This window comes from Crocuta crocuta, unplaced genomic scaffold (assembly GCF_008692635.1).
Source record: "Crocuta crocuta isolate KB4526 unplaced genomic scaffold, BGI_CrCroc_1.0 scaffold36, whole genome shotgun sequence".
NCBI classification, from domain to species: Eukaryota; Metazoa; Chordata; class Mammalia; order Carnivora; family Hyaenidae; genus Crocuta; species Crocuta crocuta.
In genome coordinates, this window is record NW_027532203.1 from 12,360,566 (window position 1) to 12,381,569 (window position 21,004).

At 36.0% G+C, this 21,004-nt stretch overlaps 1 protein-coding gene across 1 annotated transcript in view; it reads right to left on the reverse strand.

Moving 5' to 3' along the window:
- DCC (DCC netrin 1 receptor) overlaps window positions 1-21,004 on the reverse strand; it is a 750,532-nt gene that overhangs the window by 39,363 nt on the left and 690,165 nt on the right. The window contains exons 25-26 of the mRNA XM_077777558.1: window positions 20,795-20,911; window positions 4,486-4,641 (exon numbers count right to left, since the gene is read on the reverse strand). Coding sequence (XP_077633684.1) covers window positions 4,486-4,641; window positions 20,795-20,911 — 273 coding nt within the window. The remainder of the gene's footprint in view (window positions 1-4,485; window positions 4,642-20,794; window positions 20,912-21,004) is intronic.

Here is a 21,004-nt window from a genome sequence, read left to right on the forward strand (position 1 = left end):
TGAGTGAAAGGTACAAAGGTACCCTCTGTCCCCACATATACAGCCTGCTCCACTATCAAAGTCCTGCACCAGAGTGGTACATGAGACTCTAACCACAAATATAAACAAATCTGTAGTCATTAAGGACAAATAAAAACACATTTTATCATAGTTCACTTATTGTTCTTTGGCTTGGAATACATCACTCCAATCTCTGTCTCTGTTACCATGTGGCCATCTTCTCCCTGTGTGTCTGAGCCCCTTCTCTTATAAGGATACAAACCATATTGGATTAGGACTCACCCTAATTAAGCATGACCTCACCTTAGCTTGATAACATCTGAAAAGATCCTATTTCTAAATAACGGCTCATTCACAAGTATTGGAGGTTAGAACTTCAACATATCTTTTTGAGAGACACAATTCTATTCATAAAAGTCTGCCCTCTGGCCCTCAAATATTCATTTCCTTAGAGGTCTGGGTCTATACAATCTCTTCAGGCAGAGGGAAGACAGCCATGTGAGGGAGGCAGATATTGGAGTTACATAAGCCAAGAGATACCTGGGACTACTAGAAACTGGAAAAAGCAAAGATGGATCCACCCCTAGAGCCTTGGGAGGGAACATAACCTTGACAACACCTTGATTTTGGAGTTCTAGCTCAGGAACTATGGGAGAATAAATTTCTATCATTTTAAACCACCTAGCTTATGGTCCCTTATTAAGGAAGCCTAAGAAATGAGTACATACACTGTAGGAAAATCTGAAACACAGACTCTACGATAAGAAATGGTGACACACACCAAATGCTCCTGGTGAATAGTAATCTGTCGTAGATTGTATTATTTTTTCACAATTCACCCTTCTCTCCCTTCCCCTGTAAATTCTCTAGTTCATGTTGGGTGGAATATATACCTCTATCTTATTGGTATTGAGCTTCTTCATGTAACTTATTTTGGCCAGTGGGGAAAGGAGAAAAACTATACCAGATTATATATTATTTTTGTTTTCATTGACATTTAACTTTTGGAATGATTATCCCTGTGATTCAGTGAAGCAGTCTTGCATGTTGCAACAAATCAAGAGAAAAAGGAAAGAGTAAATGGGATGCTGAATCCTCAGAAGGAGACCATGTCTTTAAAAGAGAAAAAGAAACTATAGGAACACATCATGAATAAAATAAAATAGCTAATTTCTTTAAAAAAAAAAGAAGTGAACTTTGACTTGTTTTTGTCTCACTGTGGTGAAGAGATAAAGGTCATTCTACACATTCTTCTCACACTTCCTTTTAAAGTCAGAGAATATAGATGAAATCCAAAGAAAACACTACATGGTGATATGATAAGAGAAAAACTAGACTAACACTATAATCTTCTCTTTCTTGCTGGGGAGAGTTCATTTCAGAAGCAGAAGCAGGGACTTGAGGCCTCTGAATTCTTTGGAATCATTGCCCTACTTATCCTGGGATTTGGCAATTTTTGGTTCCTAGACTTCCCATATCTTCCTCATTTAATCCCCTTCAATATGGTTTGGGAAACTACTTTTTCCTTGAGTTTTTGCACACAACTCTATTCTGTAGACATGATGTGCAGTGAGAAAAGGGAAAATAAATCTAATTCTCTCTTGGCAGATTTTTGATGCCTTTTAATTCTAACCTTGCTACATCTAGACGATTTATGATTTCTTAGAGCTGTCCCTGTTGGGTTGGAAAAAATATAGCTTACCTCACAAATATATTTTATTGCTGTTACCATCTTATCTATTACAAAACATCCTATCTCACATGAGCTGCTGAGTCACCTGTTCCTAACTAAGGGAAGAAAGCCATAAAATCGATTTTAAAATGCTGTGCTTGAAGAAAAAAAGTCAAATGGTATAGGAGAAACCACCAGGGTGTATATAATAGATTGAGAGTATCTCTCCATATCTACTGTCCTTAAAACAAATGAAATACTACTCTTAGGATATAAAATCAATATATAAAAATCAGTTGCATTTCTATAAGCTAACAATGAGCTATCAGAAAGAGAAATTAAGAAAACAATCTCATTTACAGTTGTATCAAAAAGAAAGAAAGCACTTAGGAATACATTTAACCAAGGAAGTAACATATCTGTACACTGAGAACTATAAGACATTGACAAAACAAATTGAAGAAGACGTAAATAAAAAGAAAGCCAGTCCATGCTCATGGTTTGAAAGAACTAATATTATTAAAATTTCTGTACTGCCCAAAGTGATCTAAAGATTCAATGCAATTCTATCAAAATTCCAATGGCATTTTTCACAGAAATAGAATAAGCAGTCCCAAAATGTGAATGGAAGTAGAAAAGATCCCCAAAACCCATAGCAATATTGTTAAAGAAGAGCAAGCTGGAGGTATCACACTTTCTGATTTCAAACTACATTACAAGGCTCTAATAGTCAAACAGTATGGTATAGGCATAAAACCAGGTACACAGATTAGTGGAACAGAATGAAGAGCTTGGAAATAAACCCATGCATATATGATCAATTACTTTATGCCAAAGAGCTAAGACTATACAGTAGGGCAATAGTGTCTTCAGTAAATGGCACTGAGAAAACTGAATTGCCACATGCAAAAGAATGAAACTGAGTTTCTTACACTGTACACAAAAATGAACTCAAATGTTTCAAAGACTTGAACTTAAAACCTAAAACTGTAAAACTCCTAGAAGAAAATAAAGAGTATAAGCTCCTTGACAATGGTTTTGGCAATGTCTTTTTGGATTTGAAACCAAAAAGCAAAGGCAACAAAAGCAAAAAGAAACAGACGGGATTACATCAAATTAAAAAGCTTCTATACAGCAAAGAAAAGCATCAACTAATGAAAAGTCAACTTTTGGGATGGGAGAAAATATCTGCAAACCACATATCTGATAAGGGGTTAATATCTGAAATATATAACAAATTCATGCAAAACAATAGCAAAAAATTAGGTTAAAAATGTGCAGAAGAACTGAATACACATTTTTCCAAAGAAGACATACAAATTACACATTTTTCCGAAGAAGGCATCAAAAGGTCAACAAGTATGTGAAAAGGGTATTTGACCTTACTAATCATCAGGGAAATGCAAATCAAAATCACAATGAGATATCACCTCATACCTGTTAGAATGGCTGTCATCAAAAAGACAAGAGATCATTGTTGGCAAGGATGTGGAGAAAAGAGAACCCTAGTGCACTGTTGGTGAAAACGTAAATTGGTGCAGCTACTATGGAAAACAGCATAAAGATTCCCAAAAAATTAAAAATAGAATTACTGTATGATCCAGCAATCTCACTTCTGGGTATATATCCAAAGGAAATGAAAACAGGATCTCAAAGAGATGGACGTACGCCCATGCTCATCGTAGCATTATTCACAATAGCCAAGATATGGAAACAACCTAAGTGTCAATCAATGGATGAATGGTTAAAGAAGATGTGGCATATATACAATGGAATGTTATTCAGCCTTGAGAAACAAGGACACTTTTTTTTTTGCAGCAATCTGGATAGACCTTGAAGACATTATACTAAGTGAAATAAATCAGGCACAGAAAGACAAATACCGTATGATATCACTTACATATAGAGTCAAAAAGACATACTGACAAAAAAAAAAAAGAGAGAGAGAGACTAGAATGGTAGCTACCTGGGGCTGGGGAACCGAGGAAAAAGAGAGATGTTGGTCAAAGAGTACAAACTTCCAGTCGTAAGATGATTATGTTCTGGGCACCTAATGTACAGCATACTGATTATAACTAATAATATTGTATTATATATTTGAAAGCTAAGAAAGTATATTTAAAACATTCTCACCACAAAAAGAAACCATTCTTATGTGACATGAGGGGGGAATTAGCTAACTTTATGGTGATAATCATTTTGCAATAAATAAGTGTCTCAAATCAACACATTATATGCCTTAAATTTATATAATGTCAGACGTCAACTATATCTTATTAAAATCAGAAAGACATATAAATGAAAACAAATTAAATACTATTTTGGAAATCTTTTTCTCCAACAATTATTACTTAAAAATTAAAAGAGATTGCTTAACTGATTTAACTAAAGAAAGCTAAAGCATTCATCTAAATACTGGTTCATCACGAATCAGTGAGACACCTTTAAATACAATCAACAGACACGCAAGAACATGTTAGAAGTTAGTCACTTGATTACTAACTTCCTAGTTGACAGAATGTATTAATCTCAAGCACCTGGCCCTTTATTGTTTTACTGGACCAGTTAACGTTTGTTTCCCCACAACTTCCCATATTGTCTGTGGAGTGTACTGCGGAAAGACTCCTAGAGGATCAGTCTAAAAGCATGTGGTAGGATCCAAAGGACTGACTGTGCTCTGATTGTGGCCCAGGGCAGAGGTAAGTCAATTTTCCCCAGGATGATAATGTCAAAATGCTATACATGTAACAAGGCATCCTTGGCTATTATTCATTTGTTCTCCGTAAAAAGAAAGGAAAACGCATCACACTGACTTTTTCCTGCTCCGAAACCTCGGTCCACAGATAATGTCGGGAATGGCACAGGCCGGAGGGTGAACTGCGGGTGGGGGTATCCACACGTGGGAGATGGAAGGATTCCTGGGTACTGGGCGCTTTCGAGGGTTGGCACAGGGATGGCGCTCACGACGGCTGCAAAAACAAAGATATTGTTTTTATTATTATTTATCTTATGTTGCCACCTATGAAGTAGAAAGGAAATGGCTCAACTTTCCCGTCTTCAAATCCATGCATGCTTTTCATAGTGTCTTGGAGGTTCCTTTACTTACTTCTTTCCACGAAGTCTCTCTTACTTTACAAAAGACAGCTTACTCCTCCAGTACCTTACTATAGAACATTACTCTGAGATTTCAAACTTCCCAGGGTTTCAATNTAGAGGGAGACTCTCAAGCAGGCCCCACAAATCAGCCGAGAGCCTGACAAGTGGCTCCATCTCATGACTATGAGGTCATAACCTGAGTCGAAATCAAGAGTCAGATGCTCAACAGACTGAGCCACCCAGATGCCCCTAAAACTTCCCATGGTTTCAAAGAAAGAAACAACGAATAAGGCTTCCTGGTGTTTGTTTTGTTTTGGTTTGGTTTTGCCTTTTACTTTCTGCTAAGCAAGAACCCAAGAAATGTTGGGTTGTTCAGACACTGAATATATTGGGTAAAGTGGGCTAAGAAAATGGGAATTTTCTGTTAATTCTGTGAAAGATGGAATGCTCTTGAGAGATGAACAGATATTGATAGGTATAGTCTCAATAATCAAGAGGATTTTAATTTAAATAGAAAATATCTTCAAATCACAAAAACAGTACAGCTTAATGACACATTAATTTAAATATAACTAAATGTTGTCTGGGAATAGCAAACATTTTTACTTATACTCGCTTAAACCCACAAATCAATATCTTACACAATATTTCCTAGGTGTATTAAGCATTATTCAATTCCATTATTCAAAATCTATTAAATTATATCACATTATAAATTATTTCTTCTGGGGCGCCTGGGTGGCTTAGTCGGTTAAGCGTCCGACTTTCGCTTAGGTCATGATCTCGCGGTTCGTGGGTTTGAGCCCCGCGTCGGGCTCTGTGCTGACTGCCAGCTCAGAGTCTGGAGCCTGTTTCTGTCTGTGACTCCCTCTCTCTCTGACCCTCCCCTGCTCACGCTGTNGCTGTTCCTATTTTAGGCATTAGTTTAATTAATAAATTAACAATAATTATTTATTAATAAATTAATAATCAATAAATTAATTATTTAATTACCCTAATGCCAATTACTGGAGTTCAACATGCAAGGCTATACATATTAACCAAAGAAAAAGCTTTCTTTTTATCATATTTCTCTTAAATAAGTAATTAATAATCACTGATACAGATCACTTTGCATTATTTTAAGTTAGTTAGAAACAACATGTAGATTTAAAAATATTTTAACTTAAAATGCAGACTAATTATATTAAATATACAGCTACTTAAAACAAAAGGGCTGCTTCTAGTAAAATAGCTTTCTTTTAAAATTACATTCTGAAAAATTTATTTCTCAGTGTATTTATAATACTGCTTGAAATGCTTATTAACATGTTTACCTGAATTGAAAAATAAAAAAATATTGGTTTCACAATAAGGACTAATTTTTTTTTATCATTAAAAATTTTTTTAAACATTTTATTTATTTTTGAGAGAGAGGTAGAGACAACATGAGCAGAGGAGGGTCAGAGAGAGAGGGAGACACAGAATCTGAAGACAGGCTCCAGGCTCTGAGCTGTCAGCACAGAGCCTGATGCACGGCTCAAATCCACAAACTGTGAGATCATGATCTGAGCTGAAGTCCTATGCTTAACAGACTGAGCCACCCAGATGCCCCAGGACTAATTCTTTTCAGTAGGTTAAGTGATAGGCACTTTCCACAAATTGAATGAAATACTATATAGATATTAATAGATAAGAACATGTTTCAAAGAATTATATTGGCAATGGTATAAGTGATATTTCAATGCTTCCAATCCTATCTTAATATATTATATTATGTAAAGTGCCTCTTAGTGAAAAAAGTTTGCAGATGTATCTTATAATTACTCTGTAAGTCTCAGTAAAGCTTTTTATAGGTGTACCTCTTAAAAATGAGGAAATAAGTAACTTGAATGAGTAACAAATACTTTTGAAAGTCAGGCAGTTTCTAAAATTTATATTTGCAGTATAACTGGAGGACAATATATTTTTAAAAAATCTTTTTAACGTTTTTATTTATTATTGAGAGACAGAGACAGTGCATAAGCATGGGGAAGGGCAGAGACACAGAATCTGAAGTAGGTTCCAGGCTCTGAGCTGTCAGCACAGAGCCCAATGTGGGGCTTGAACTCACAAACTAAGAGATCATGACCTGACCCCAAGTCAGACGCTTAACCAACTGAGCCACCCAGGTGCCTCTGGAGGACAATATCTAGTTGTTACTTGAAACATTATAAAAAAAATAACTTCAGGTGAGAATCCAAAGTATGAATTTGACAAATAATTTGGAAGGAGTTCAAATCATTGAGTGACTGCTATAAAAATCTCATTGTAATAGTCACCCACATATATATGTAAACAAAGTTTCTTAGTGTTTAGATAAATTTAAAAATATTGGAATAGAGTTTATGGAAAAAGTAACATTCATCCACAAATGTATGCAATAAGTGTTTAGAAAAAGCCTCATTCGTGTCGTTAAGTGATAGAATTCTAATAAAATCTTTATACACGATTGTACAGAAATACTAATTGTAGTGTTAACTCAATCAGAAGAAAAAACCCAGCAGTTGAAACCTTAAGTCTCAACTCACATAAGTCTATAACATAAACATATAATTTCAGTTTATAAAAATATTATGTTGCAAAGAAATAAGATAGATGATCAGTAAAAGACATAAAGATATATGATATTTGTATATTATTCTGTAGGGAAATTGAATTGCAGGTCCTAGTTCAAAAAGAAACAAGTATAAATTTTTCTTGGTTAAAGAGAAGCTTCCTCACATATTCTGTAAATTGATGATGGTGAGTATCAAATCGATATTATTATTTTTATGCATTTGGATCTATCTATTTAAGAGAGTGGTATATGAAAAAAATACTTCTTTCACAGATATTTATAACAAACTCTTTTAAATATTAAATTCAAAATGTTTCAGGTGAACAAAGTTTTCAAAATTAGTTTTGGAAGAATTAAATAAAAATTTGAGAATAAGTGGTATATAACGCAATGTCTTATAAAGATATTTTATAGAGAGTAAATTGGGGATATACAAACATAGGAACAGACGCCAACAGAAGAAAAAGAAAAAAATGACAGAGAAAACTAAAAACAATCACAGATTCAAGCCAGATATTAGCTAAAATGATGATAAATTCCTTAAAGAAAGAGGTTATAATTCTGTAACCTTTGTGTCTCTCACACTACACTGCTAGAGATACTTCATATTTTTCAAATGATTTAATAAGAAGTATTTTCTAGAAGTAATATTAGGAAATCTGTCATTTCAACCCACTGGAGACTTTTTAAGTGGTTTGATGTATTATTTAGTTTCCTGCAGTGTATAGTTACTATAGTAATAATAGTAGTAATAATAGACTTGAATACATTTTTAAATAAGAACCATACAATAACATATTCAGAAAACTTAAACTCTCAGTCTCCCAGGTAGTCAATTTAAAGTTATCATCCATCCTACTGATCAGACGGGATCACTCCATAGTCATTAATGTTGATTGCCAGATTGTAAAGCTATCCCTGTGTTGAAAATTTTTACCCATAAATAAATGCGACAATGATAGTTTCCCTTAAATACATAGAAGATACTCACTCCACAAACTGTGCACATTTCTTTATCAGTATTATTATTTGAACTTAACCAATATCTTATAATACACTTAGAAAAGTAATTTCATACATATCTCTTGGTCGGAGCTGAATAAATTTGAATGGAGAAACAAAAAATAATTTGGCAAACCTCAGAATATAAAGTCAGAAAGCTGAGAGAACCCAAGAGACTAAATTTATATTGCAATTCCAAGTCTTTTATTACTGAAGAAAGAAATTTTCCTTTCTAAGAGTTTTGCATTGTCCTACTGACCTGGGTACAAATGACTTGCAAATAATAATTCTTTTAAAAATAATAAATCTACTGTATGTTTCTGCATTTCAATAATTCCCATTGTTCTTCTCCCTGATATAGGATAGTCTGTATTCCAAAGATTCGGTTCTGAAGTATTTGGCTTCATGATTCATTTCTAAAAGGGCACAGAAGTCTATACCTACTTATAACACAGTAGTTGCAGAAATAATCATTCTAAAGTAAGATGGATACAACACAATGTATTGAAATGCCTTTTAGTATTTTCCTGCTACATGTCAGTTTTTAAAGCCAGAAACACAGATACATATACATTCACACTTTCTCTGTCTGTGTCTCTATCTCTCTTTCTCTTATTCACACTATAGTTCAAAGCATTCGATGCACTGCTAAGTTTATGTAAAATAACTCAGAAAGCGATATCATCAAGAATTTTCAATAAATCTCTGCTCTGTGGCCAAATATTACAAGAAATCTGCTCTGACACAGCTTGCTGACAAGTGAATTTATATTTCACACTGATGCACAAAGATTTTTCAAGCAGAAATTCCCTCATCAAATTACTTAGCTCTCTGAACAGGGCACATTGATATCTGAGCTTTTACAACATTCTTAAAAATGTTAGCACTAAATGCAACCTATACGAAATCTAAACTAGAGATTTTTTTTAAGCTCCAATTTTAACAAATAAAGCCCTCTGTAGGTATTTTTCAACATGGTACTTGACAGAGTTGAGAGAGGTGTTGAAGGGGAGAGGTAGAAAAAGAAAAGTAAAGATAAAATTTCAAAGTGAAAAGAATTTACATGAACTGATTTCTCATTTTGCCTCTCCTTACCATGCCTTTTCTGCAATGATCTATATACCAGCTGGGCTATTTGGAAATTTAGTGCCTATGGCCCTCGATAAATATACATATTTTTTATTTCCTTCACATTTTCAGGCGTCCTTTGGCAAACAGTTGTCATGGAATATGCACAAACTCCACCAAATTCCCCTTTAGGAAAAGTATACATCTTCACAAATATGTGTTCTGTAGTTAGTCTCTACCTCATGGTAAAGAGCCCAAGCACTGAGGTCAAACTGCCTGGGTTCATTATCTAGTTCTGTCACTTAGCACTGAGTATGTGTTACAGCCAGTATCTAGGATGCCTCTGATTGAATATCATTCCATAATATTCACATCCTTGGGGAGTTCCCTGGCACATTTCACCGGGGTTGGTCTGGTGACCAATGGAATGCAGCAGAAATGCAGAAGAAATTCCACCTCCCAAGTCAGGTTTAGAAAGATTGTCCTCTCAGGTGCCTGGGTGGCTCAGTAGGTTAAGCATCCAACTCTTCATCTCGGCTCAGGCCGTGGTCTCATGGTTTATAAGATGGAGCCCTGTGTCAGGCTGTGTGCTGACAGTGTGGAGCCTGCTTGGGATTCTCTCTCCCTCTCTATCTGTCCCCCTGTTTGCTCTCTCTCTTTCAGAGAGAGACTCTAAAAGACTCCTTCTGTGGGAAGCCAGGGGTCATGTCTTGAGGACATGCTGGCAAACCTGTGGACAAGATAGAAGCTGCTGAGAAAATGAGTGCTTGTTTTACGTTGCTTCATTTTGGAGGTAGTGCATGAAGTAGTAATGGATAATTACTCATTAACTCAAGCAAGTGATTTAAGGTCACTATTTCTTAGTTTTCTCTTTGTAAAGTGGAGATGATAATAGTACCAACTTTGTGGTGTGGCTGTGAGAATTGAAGTATAGAAGAGAGGAGGGTCAGGAATCAGCCCTTCAGTAATGTTGGTTATTGTTATCAATCTGCAGGGATCCAGCAGATCTTAAGACTGAGCGGACTATCATTTAATAGGAAATGTTGTTTAAAATAACTCTTTTATAGGTCTATTACCTTAATTCTGGTGATGGTTTCATATATGCATATATCTAAATGTGTCCAAGTATATACATCAAATATGTACAGTTATATATATATGATATATATCACATATATATGACATGATATATATATATCAATTATACCTTAAGAAAACTTTTAAAGAAAACAAATTTTTAAATATGGCTATTTAAAAGATAAACCAAATATTTTACTATTATGCTGAAAATTACTGTCACTGTTAAAAATATAATTAGTTCTATAAAAACCCAAAAACATCTTGTTTTACAATTAAAAAAAAATCTAATACATTAAGAAAGAGGTAACTAAATGGTAGTTTTTTAAAGTTTATTTTTATTTATTATGAGAGAGCAAGCGAGCAAAAAGGGGAGATGCAGGGAAAGAGGAAGAAAGAGAATCCCAAGCAGTCTCTGCACTGTTAGCACAGAGCCCGATGTGGGGCTCAAACTCACAAACCATGAGATCATGATCTGAGCCAAAGTTGAGTCCAATGCTCAACCAACTGAGCTACCCAGGTGCCCCTAAATGGTATTACATCAAATTAGAACCTGAGAGAATTATGACACTAAGATTTTTTAAAATTTAAAATGTTTTTTATTTATTTTTGAGAGAAAGACAGTGTGAGTGGGGTGGGGCAGAGAGAGAGGGAGACACAGAATCTGAAGTAGGCTCAGGCTCTGAGCTGTCAGCACAGACTCTGACGTGGGGCTTGAAGTCACACACTGCAAGATCGTGACCTTAGCTGAAGTCAGACGCTTAACTGACTGAGCCACTCAGGCACCCTTTTGAGATTAGATAAGAAAATTCTTCCCCTGGCAGAGGAAAATAACTGGAATTAGGATTATAAAACAAAATCTAGGTTAAGATTTGTTCTGTCTTTTATGAGCTAAGGGAAGGCTTGGTTTATTTATGCTTCACCAGCCAGATGAGGCATGATGTGGAGATGACCAGACCAGTGCTCGTCACAGGGTGGCTATGAAAATGTACTGAGATCAAATGGAGTCTGCTGTGAGTGGGGGACCTGACAAACTTACAGCCTCCTACAGCTGAGATATTCTCAAACGAGACATGGCTATGAAGTTTAGAATCTGAAATAGTAAATATCTAAATGTACATTTTGATACCATGAGTAGCAGATAGAAGATGAGGCCACAGGAAAGGGAGCCCTTGATCTGGGTCCAAAGGACTCTTTTGGGATAAGCCTGAGGCATCACACTGTTTGTTCCCTTTTCTGCAGACCAGGGACTTTCTCAAGACACGGTGAGAATATATCTGCCTTCGTTTTTGACAAGTTACCCCGGGTTGCTCAAAAGACTTACTCAGATGAGAAAGGTCTTGGAATAAAAGATGGTGTATTTTGTTGCAGAAATCTCTAAGACACTGGGAATTAAAAAAAGAATTATGTTACAAAAATCTTAAAACATAAGGGATCTTTAGTTTTCATATTGATCCAGGAATGTTTTCTAAAAGATGTTTGTGTTCCTTTTGTACTCCATCATCCAACACTTTTTACCTCTACCTATTCTTTATCAGATCCATTCTTGATTATGTCTATATTTTTAATAAGCCATTTTTTTGCCTTCCAAAATCCTAGCTAAAAACATGACTCTATATTCCCCAGAGGCAGCTTTCTGAGCTTAAAAGCCATTATCTTGACCTTGTCTGCACAATCCCACTGACCTGCTAATTTTGATAATTTAGTAGAATTACCAGTCAACTAATTTGATTTAACAAGTTATTTGCTTATGGATCTACCCAAGAAACAACTCTCTGTTGTCCACTCTTAGTCATTAACAACTTTATACAAAGTCATTTACACAGCACTGTGGGAGCTATAGAGGTTCCTAAAAAGTATGTCCTCTGAGTTGAAATTTCATATTATGTAGGTCTTTACGATGGTATTAGAACAGTTGTTTGCACTCATTACTCCTAAGAAAGCATTCTTGATCAGATGTAGGCATTCACAGGGGCTTCAAGGAGATAGAATGAATGCTCAGTTCTAGAACCTGTTAAGCTGGAATCAGTCTTAGGATACTGGCTTCTTATACCATGGATGCAAGGTTCACACAAGGATTCTGAGTTGGAATCAAATGTTTCAGGGGTTGGAATGATCCTCATATCAGTACAAGATGGCCTTCTGGTAGTATAGCACCTCAAGCCAACAGAACTCTAGTTTCTAAAATCTGCTTCTTCACTTCTTAATAGCTTCTGCAACTCATTGTTTGAGTTCTGCAGTCAAGTGACTAAAACAGATGGTGGAAATGGCGGAAAAAAGAGTTGGCTTTAACAGTGAATGTTCTAGAAAGCCCCAAACCAGTGGTCATAAGCAGCTTCTAAGCTATCACAAAAGCAAAACTGTATGCCTTCCTTTGCCTTAGTCTTTTTACTAGACTCTTTCAGACCACTTTTTGAGACTTCTTCTTTCCTTTTAAAGCTGGTATTACATTCCCCCCACTCAAAGATGTACAGGGAAACAGAAAAAAATGAGATTCAGGAGGATCCTGCCCAATAAAATCTCATACATTAAATTATCAGGATTTTATAACTAATGTAATCTTAGAGGTCATCCACTTCGATCTATATGCCTCCCAGTTCTGCTTCCTCACCTCTCCTCCATCATTTTACAGAAGAAGACACAGGTTGAAAATGAAAAGGGGAACCAAGGTCAAACAAATACTTATGTTCCTTCAAGTAATAAAATACTAGAAATGTAAGTAAATCTATATCTTTCCAGGAACTGCTCTCAGCAAAAGAAGTTACTTGCCCAAGATTACATCCCACTTTTCAGGGGAAGCTTGCATCATACTTGAGACAAAGTCCAGAAGCCCACCTCCCTTGCCCACCTCTCTTTGGACAAGGCTAAAGGCAAGTCCAGCACCAGAGCAACCTGTAGGGTCAGCTGCAGCCCCATTAAACTGTGTCACGAGTTCAATTTCTCCCTCCTCCCAATTCTGCATCCCTTACCTTCACAGGTGTTATTCCAGAAAGCACTTGTCAATAAACTGCCTGTATTCGAAATTCTGTCTCAGAATCTAACTCTTGAAAACCTAGCATGTGACCCTTCAATATCCTTTAAAAATTCAGGTAAGTTATACTTGATTCTTTTGATTTCCTTTTTCTTAAGCTTGCTTATCTATCTATCTATCAATCATCTATCTATCTATCTATCTATCTATCTACCTATCTATCTATCAACATGAGTGGGGGAACTGAAGAGAGAGAGAGAGAGAGACAGAGAGAGAGAACCCAAAGCAGGCTCCAGCCTGGGGCTTGATCTCATGAACCGAAAGATCATGACCTGAGCCAAAATCAAGAGTCAGATGCTTAACTGACTTAGCCACCCAGGTGCCCTGTTGCTTCTAATTTTTTATAAGTAATTTCACTTATAATAAGAAAAAACATTTAAAATAATTCTTTGGTCATTGTAAAAATAGTCAGCCTTTGCCCCCATTTTAAAACAAAGTGCACGGGATTGGAAAATCAAAATACCTGGGTTCTCTTGCCTGTGCTCTCAGCTGGTATGTTTCTCATGAGCATTAGCTTACTTAGCTGTGAAATGTGTTCAGGGGTAGGAGAAACTTGTGCCACATAATATTTTCAACCAATACATTGACAAATCTTAGACAAATAAACATATTTTGCACTACAATGAAATTAAATACATTTCCCCATGGATTTTAAGAATGAAAAAGCACTTCAGATAGTCTGTATTTGATCTGCTAATTTACATTTTATAAAGCTGCTGAGAAATGTCAAAGAAGAGGGGAAAAATAATCTTACAAAAATAATGATTCTTATGTGGAACAGCAAACATCTTTATACCTGTGACTAGAAATCAGCATGATGTTATGATATGGTTTATATAAGACTCAATAGATGAAAGATGTGATAATCTAAATAATACTGCAAGTGGGGCCATCAGAAAATGTATCTACTATTCTGAATGAAATCATAGCTCTGCCAAGATACAAATCTACAATTTGTTCAGCAGAGTTATCTAAGACTTGTCAATCATGTCAGTTGCAAAAAGTTTATTTTATTTATCAGAAAACTTAAGAATTTATTTTAAAATCAACTTTGATTATATGTTGAAGTCATTTCCTTTCATTAGATAGAGTTTTGCCAATACAGATAAAAAAGAATATAATATGACAAAGTTACTTCTAAAGGTATGTTTTCTATTGAGTCTTCGTTTCTTACTGAAACTTTATTTAAGTATAATATACATCTTGAAAATTGGAATATCCAAAGTGGTGCTCAGTAATTGTGAAATGCCTAGCAGCTATCATCGAAGGCATGAAATAGAACATTATCAGAAGTTGCCCCATGGTCTCTTCTGGTCACTAACCACCTCCCATCAAGAGTAACTGCTCTTCAGAATTCTTACCCAAGAGATTATTTTGCCTGTTTTTAAATTTTACATAAATTGAGGGACACCTGGCTGGATCAGTCAGTTAAGCATCTGACTCTTGATTTTGGCTCAGGTCATGATCTCAGTCTCCTGAGTTTGAGCCCTGCATTGGGCTAGATGCTCCCAGCATAGAGCCTGGTTGGAAGTCATCTCTCTGCCTGTCTCCCACTTTTACCCTCTCTGTCTCTCTCAAATAAAATTTAAAAACCTAAAAAAATATAAAATTTACATAAGTTGAATCTCATAAATGTGTTAGATTTCTGTCTTATGACATTTGATATGTGAGCTTCTCCCTATTGTTATGGCATTTTAGTTTGTTCATTTTCATTGCTGCATTATATTCCACTGAATATAATGAATATGTTACAATGTAATAAAGATGTGATATGGGGAAGGATACTGCCACACACTTTCTTGTACCTGTCTTTTGGAAAACACATTACGTATCTCTGCTGGGTATTTTCCCAAAGGTAAAATTGGTATAAGATTGGGATTGCTGGGTCAGAATATTCTTATACATTTTATAAAATGATTTAACTGTTTAAAATAATGTACCTGAGTTATATGATAATTTTTAAGATAGCAACAAAATTAGTTGCTGGTCATTTTACAGCCCCCATTCACATAGAGTAGGACACTAGGAATAAGGAAAGGTTTCTTGTTTTAGGCATAGAGCAAGTCAGAGCTCCAGGTGACAACATGAGGCAGCACAATGTGGTGGACAGATTAAGCACAGGTTTTGGGTTCCTACTCTCAGAATCCTAGTTTCCATGTTTGTAAATTGGACATGCTACTGTCAAAAATCTTTCTTAAAAGTATATAAATAATATAAGTCATGCAAAGCATCTTAGTCCTTGGAGAAGCAGTATCCCAGAAGTTGAGAGGTTGTCCAGGTGTGTCCTGAGGTAAGTCAGTCAGCTGTCTGAGTCTCGATTTTCTATCTGTAAAATCAGGATAATCTCACCACATGACAATGTTATGATGATTCACTGAAATAGTAATCAGCAAGGTATTTAGCAAGTGAATAATATTCAAAAATTCTCAGTATTTGTTAGGTTTCATTTCATTTTTCATTCTTTCTAAGCTCATTATACCCTTTCCTATTTAGTAAAAACGATTTTAACTGCCCTTAATATATCATAAAATCTTATTAGAAGATATTCTAACTATAACCGATTTTTTAAAAGGTCCTCAAACACTGGTGTATTACAAACACAAGGCACTCTTATAATGCATTTACTTATTCATTCATTCAGATGACAGATGTTTAGCAAGCACTAATTTTGTGCCAGTATTGAGCTATACAATGTATGAATGCAAAGATGAATTAGATACATTCCCTCCCTATCATGAAGTAATTCACAACCTGTTAGAAGACGACAGATTTGGACTTGAATACCTAAACATATGAGGCAGCACATAATTAATGCTACAAATATAATAGAACAAAATGCTTTTCAAACATGAGAGAGGAAGCCATCATTTCTGGATACAGCATTCTGGATACAGCATTTTGTATAGTAGAACAAAATGCTATTTAAACATGAGAGAGGAAGCCATCATTTCTGGATATAGCATTCAAAAAAGAAAGAATTTATGAGAGCATCACTATCTGCTCTGGTCTTTGAAAGATGCATGTAACTTTGTTAGGTAGAGATAGCCACTGAGCCATTCCAAAAGGAAAGAAATGTTTAGAGGGGGGAAAAACAAAGAAAGAACAATGTATATTTATGGAAAGGCACTTTAGTCTAGCCTTATCGGAGTCTAGGATATATCTCTATATATCTATGTCTTTATATCTATCTTTATATCTCTATATCTATCTATCTATCATCATATATCTACCTACTTATCATATATCAATGTAGGCATAGAAACAAGATACTAGAAATGTAGACTCAAATGTGAGATGCTCAGCAGTTTGTAGTTGTTTTTTTCTTGGCAGACAATGGGGAGCCTTTGGAGAAATTTATAGAATGGAATGCCATATTTAAGTTGTTTTAAGAACACACCTAGAAAGTAGGATACATATGAGTCTGGAAGATGCTAGAAAGGGGGAAGTCTCATTATTGTTTCAACAGTTCAGGTGTAAGGTCATAAGGAAGAGAATTACCATATGACTCTCGGGAATGGGAAGGTAGAAGGGAGTCAAAAGATACTGTGGGAGGAAAATCAACAAGATACGAGATCTTATTGGGTAAGAATGTTATACATGGAACAGAAAGGTCCATAAAGGATTTGTTTTTAGTATAGTTGACACATGAAGCACAGCAACTTTTTAAGAAGAAACTACAGAAAATTGGTACCACTAGAATTTTGTTGAGAGGAAAGTAGCTGGAGGGGCAAAGAGAAATGGCTCAGTGTATGGTGCTTCTCTATGTAGTGAAAGAAATGAAAGAAGAAGGATGATGGATTCACAGAGCACTGCTACAGGGAGCTTAGTGATAAGGAGGAGCCGGAACTCCGAAGCCAAATCTTGTAAGTCCAAATTTTGGTTATGCCACTTAGTTGCTGTGTAACCAAAAGCAAGGTACTTAAACTCTCCAAGCCTCAGTTCCCTTATTAGTGAAACAGGCATAATAATTATATCTATCCTATGAATTGAACAGCTAGGAATCATTATAAATTCCATAAAAGTTTTTGTACTTATTAGAGTAACACTGAGAACTGAATTAGGGCATGGAGGAAACATGACATACAGTAAAGTAGAGACAAGCCACCATTAATTCATTCACCTAAATTATCTTGATTGAAGTCTAGCAGTTGCACCAGGCTCTTTTCTGGGTATTGAGGATATGAAGTGATCACAGAGACAAAATTTCTATCCTCATAGATATTACATTAAAGAACAGGAAACAAAATAAACAAACACAAAAATGCAAGCAAGATAGTCATACACATTAATAAAGCAAAGCAAAGCAGAAAAAATGGAGCAGAGAGTGACCACAGATGCTATATGTGACACTGGTCAGGGAACACCTGTAGTGGGAGCTGTTGAACACAGTATTGAATGAAATTAAGGAAAAGGCATGTAAATATCTATGAAAAGAGATTCCAGAGAAAGAGAACAGCAAGTGAAAATTCCTTGCATTTGAATGCGTGTTACTATCCAAAGAACAGAGAGAAGAGGTATGAGGCTGAAATGGATTAGAGTAGTAGCAAGAAATGGAGTGAGGAATGAGTCTGGAGGCTTTATCACATGGGGCCTAGTAAGACATGGTAAAATCATGGATTACATTCTAATGTGTTGGGAAGTCAAGAGGAGTAACATGATCTAATTCACACACTTGAAAGGCTGCTCTATAGACAACTTGCTATAGGGGCAAGAGCTAAAGAAAAGAGACTAGTTTAGTCGAGTAGAGGTTAGAGCTATGATCAAGAATCTCTAACAGATGGTGGTGGCATGGGTTAGGACAGAGCAGTAGAGCTAGGAAGCAGTGGTCAGATTTGGGACAGGTATTATAAAGAAAACTGTAGGACTGATGAAAGACTGAATTTGGGGTGTGATGAAATTTGGATAAAAGAGAATGAAAGTAAAGTGTTCAACAAGGGTAAATGGATGAGGGACGCCTGGGTGGCTCAGTCAGTTAAGCATCCGACTTCAGCTCAGGTCATGATCTTGCAGTTCGTGGGTTCGAGCCCCGTGTCAGGCTCTGTGCTGGCAGCTAGCTCAGAGCCTGGAGCCTGTTTCAGATTCTGTGTCTCCCCCTCTCTCTCTGAACCTCACCTGCTCACACTGTCTCTCTCTCTCTCTCAGAAATAAACAAAACATTAAAAAAATAAAAAAAAAGAGTAAATGGATGAACTGTGGTACCATTTACTGAAATAGGGAAAGCAGTAGAAGGATCAAGTTTGGAGGTGGGGAAAGGGAATTATGAAAAGCATGATTTCCATTCTGAGCACAACTGACTTGCCTATTAGATGGCCATATGGAAATATTGAGTCAATGGTTGATATGAAACTTGATATGGATTATGATAAGAGATTAAGCTAGAGGTAAAATTTGGAATTTATTAAGATTTAGATGGCATTAAGGCCCTCAGAATTAAGTGACATCATAGAAAGATCTAGGTAGGTAGAAGAGAAAGGCTGAAGACTGATCCCTCAGGCACTCTCTGACTTTGAGATTGGGAATAAGAGGAGGAATAAATAAAAGATACTCAGAAGGAGCAGCAATGGAAAAGAAAGAAAACCAGGAACATTTAGTATACCATAAGGCAAGTGAAGACAGTGTTTCAGTAAATAAATAAGTAAGTGAGAAGCTATGTCAGATTTTGTTGAGCATCTGAGAGTTGACCATCTATTTTGACAATGTGGAGATAATTGATAACCTTGAAACTATGATTTCAGTGGACAGAAAATGTTTCATTGAAATTAAGAAGGAAATTTACAAACAGGATAAAGCAGGTATAGACAACTTTGAAAGGAGTTTTTCAGGAAGAGAGAGAAATAGGCTTTATTTGGAGGGAAAGTAGTTTCCAATGATGTTATTTTAAAACAGAAGTTATGACAGAATGTTTGTATGTCAGCTGGAATTATCTATGAAGAGATAAAATGGATGATTCAGGAAAAGGAAGGGATACTTACAAGAGTCCCCAAGTAAGTGAGAAGGGACGGCAACAGGGGACAGAGCTGTTATGTGAAAGGAGCACAAACACATTAACTAGATTTGATGGAAGGATAAGGATACCATTTCTCAATGCTTCTCTCTTCTTGGTAATGTAAGAAGCTAGAGGATTGGCTGAGCATGGAGAAAGAAGAGAGGTTTGGGGAGTCTGAGAAGAATAGATACAAGACATTCATTTTATAAACTGAAATAATGAATGAATGGAGAAATGAGTGGCATTTCCAAATACATGACTGATAATGCCCAGCAAGAAGTCATGTGTTTTCTCCAGATAAATCGGCTGTTAGTGTACATGGTGAGAACTGGTAGTACAGCTAATTTAAGCAGGGTTGCGTTTTTTTTTCTGGTGAGTATGATGGGGAAGGAGGATCAATGGAGTTGAGGGTGTTTGCAAGGGACTGAGAGTGATAAATGGAAATGACTTCTCAGTTGAGTTTGGAGGGAAATCTTAGGGCATGAAGCAGATGAGGGACAGTGGAAAGGTAGCAGAGTTAATGCATTGGAGGTCTTAATGGGATTGAAGAATTGTTGGCAAGGGGGAAATAAAATAAGTGAGAAGGAAAATAACAAAGTAATAGAAAAAGCGAGGATAGAAACTGGAGATTGTAAGGGTTACAATGATTGGTTTAGCGTGTGACATGGAATTGATGAATCGAGGTGGGAAGGAGCCAGTATCATTGCAGGCACCATAAAGAGACCCACAGTCTACTGTCATTGGATGAATTGCCTGCATGGATATTATAATTACCAAGATGAATCATAGAGGTAATTAGAAGGGCAGTGATCCCCAGGTGTGCTAATATCTTCAGTAAAGGTGAAAATATGAGAGAAAACTTCAAAAAGAAGATGGTAGTTACTGGATATCTGTTAACCCTTGCTTCAAGGCTGCTGGGTTATTTAAGACTTGAAATTGAACCAATTGAAAAAGTTAAAAAAATATGAATGTGATCATTAGAATAAGATCAATAATAGTGACAAAAATTTCCTTTCTTTTTATATCAACTCATATTTTTTAAATAATTCTTTAACTCTGTAGCCATCTGCTTTGCAACAGACCATTGGATTATATACAAGAGATACCACAATAACAGTGTAAGTTTGACTTCAAATTATAAACAAAGGGTTTTAGTCATTCTTCCTTTTGTCCAGACGCCCAGAAAATTCAGGGAAAACTCTAAATATTTTTGATGACTTGATATAGAAAAGATGAAACCAGAAAACACTTCATTTCTTCATTGTGGTACCAATCTTTACCCACCAGGATTGTTGGACTGGGCATCCATAGGAATCATAAGCTTGGTCCGAGGGGCTCGGCGTGCAGCCAGTGACCTTTCCAGAGTGGACATGGAACTCCCTGCTTCTTCAGTGTCTTGACCTACAATAATAACAATACTGAGAGACACACCTTCTTCAATGATGCAACACTTCACATAATTTCTAGCTAGGCACGTCAATATCTTTTTTATTT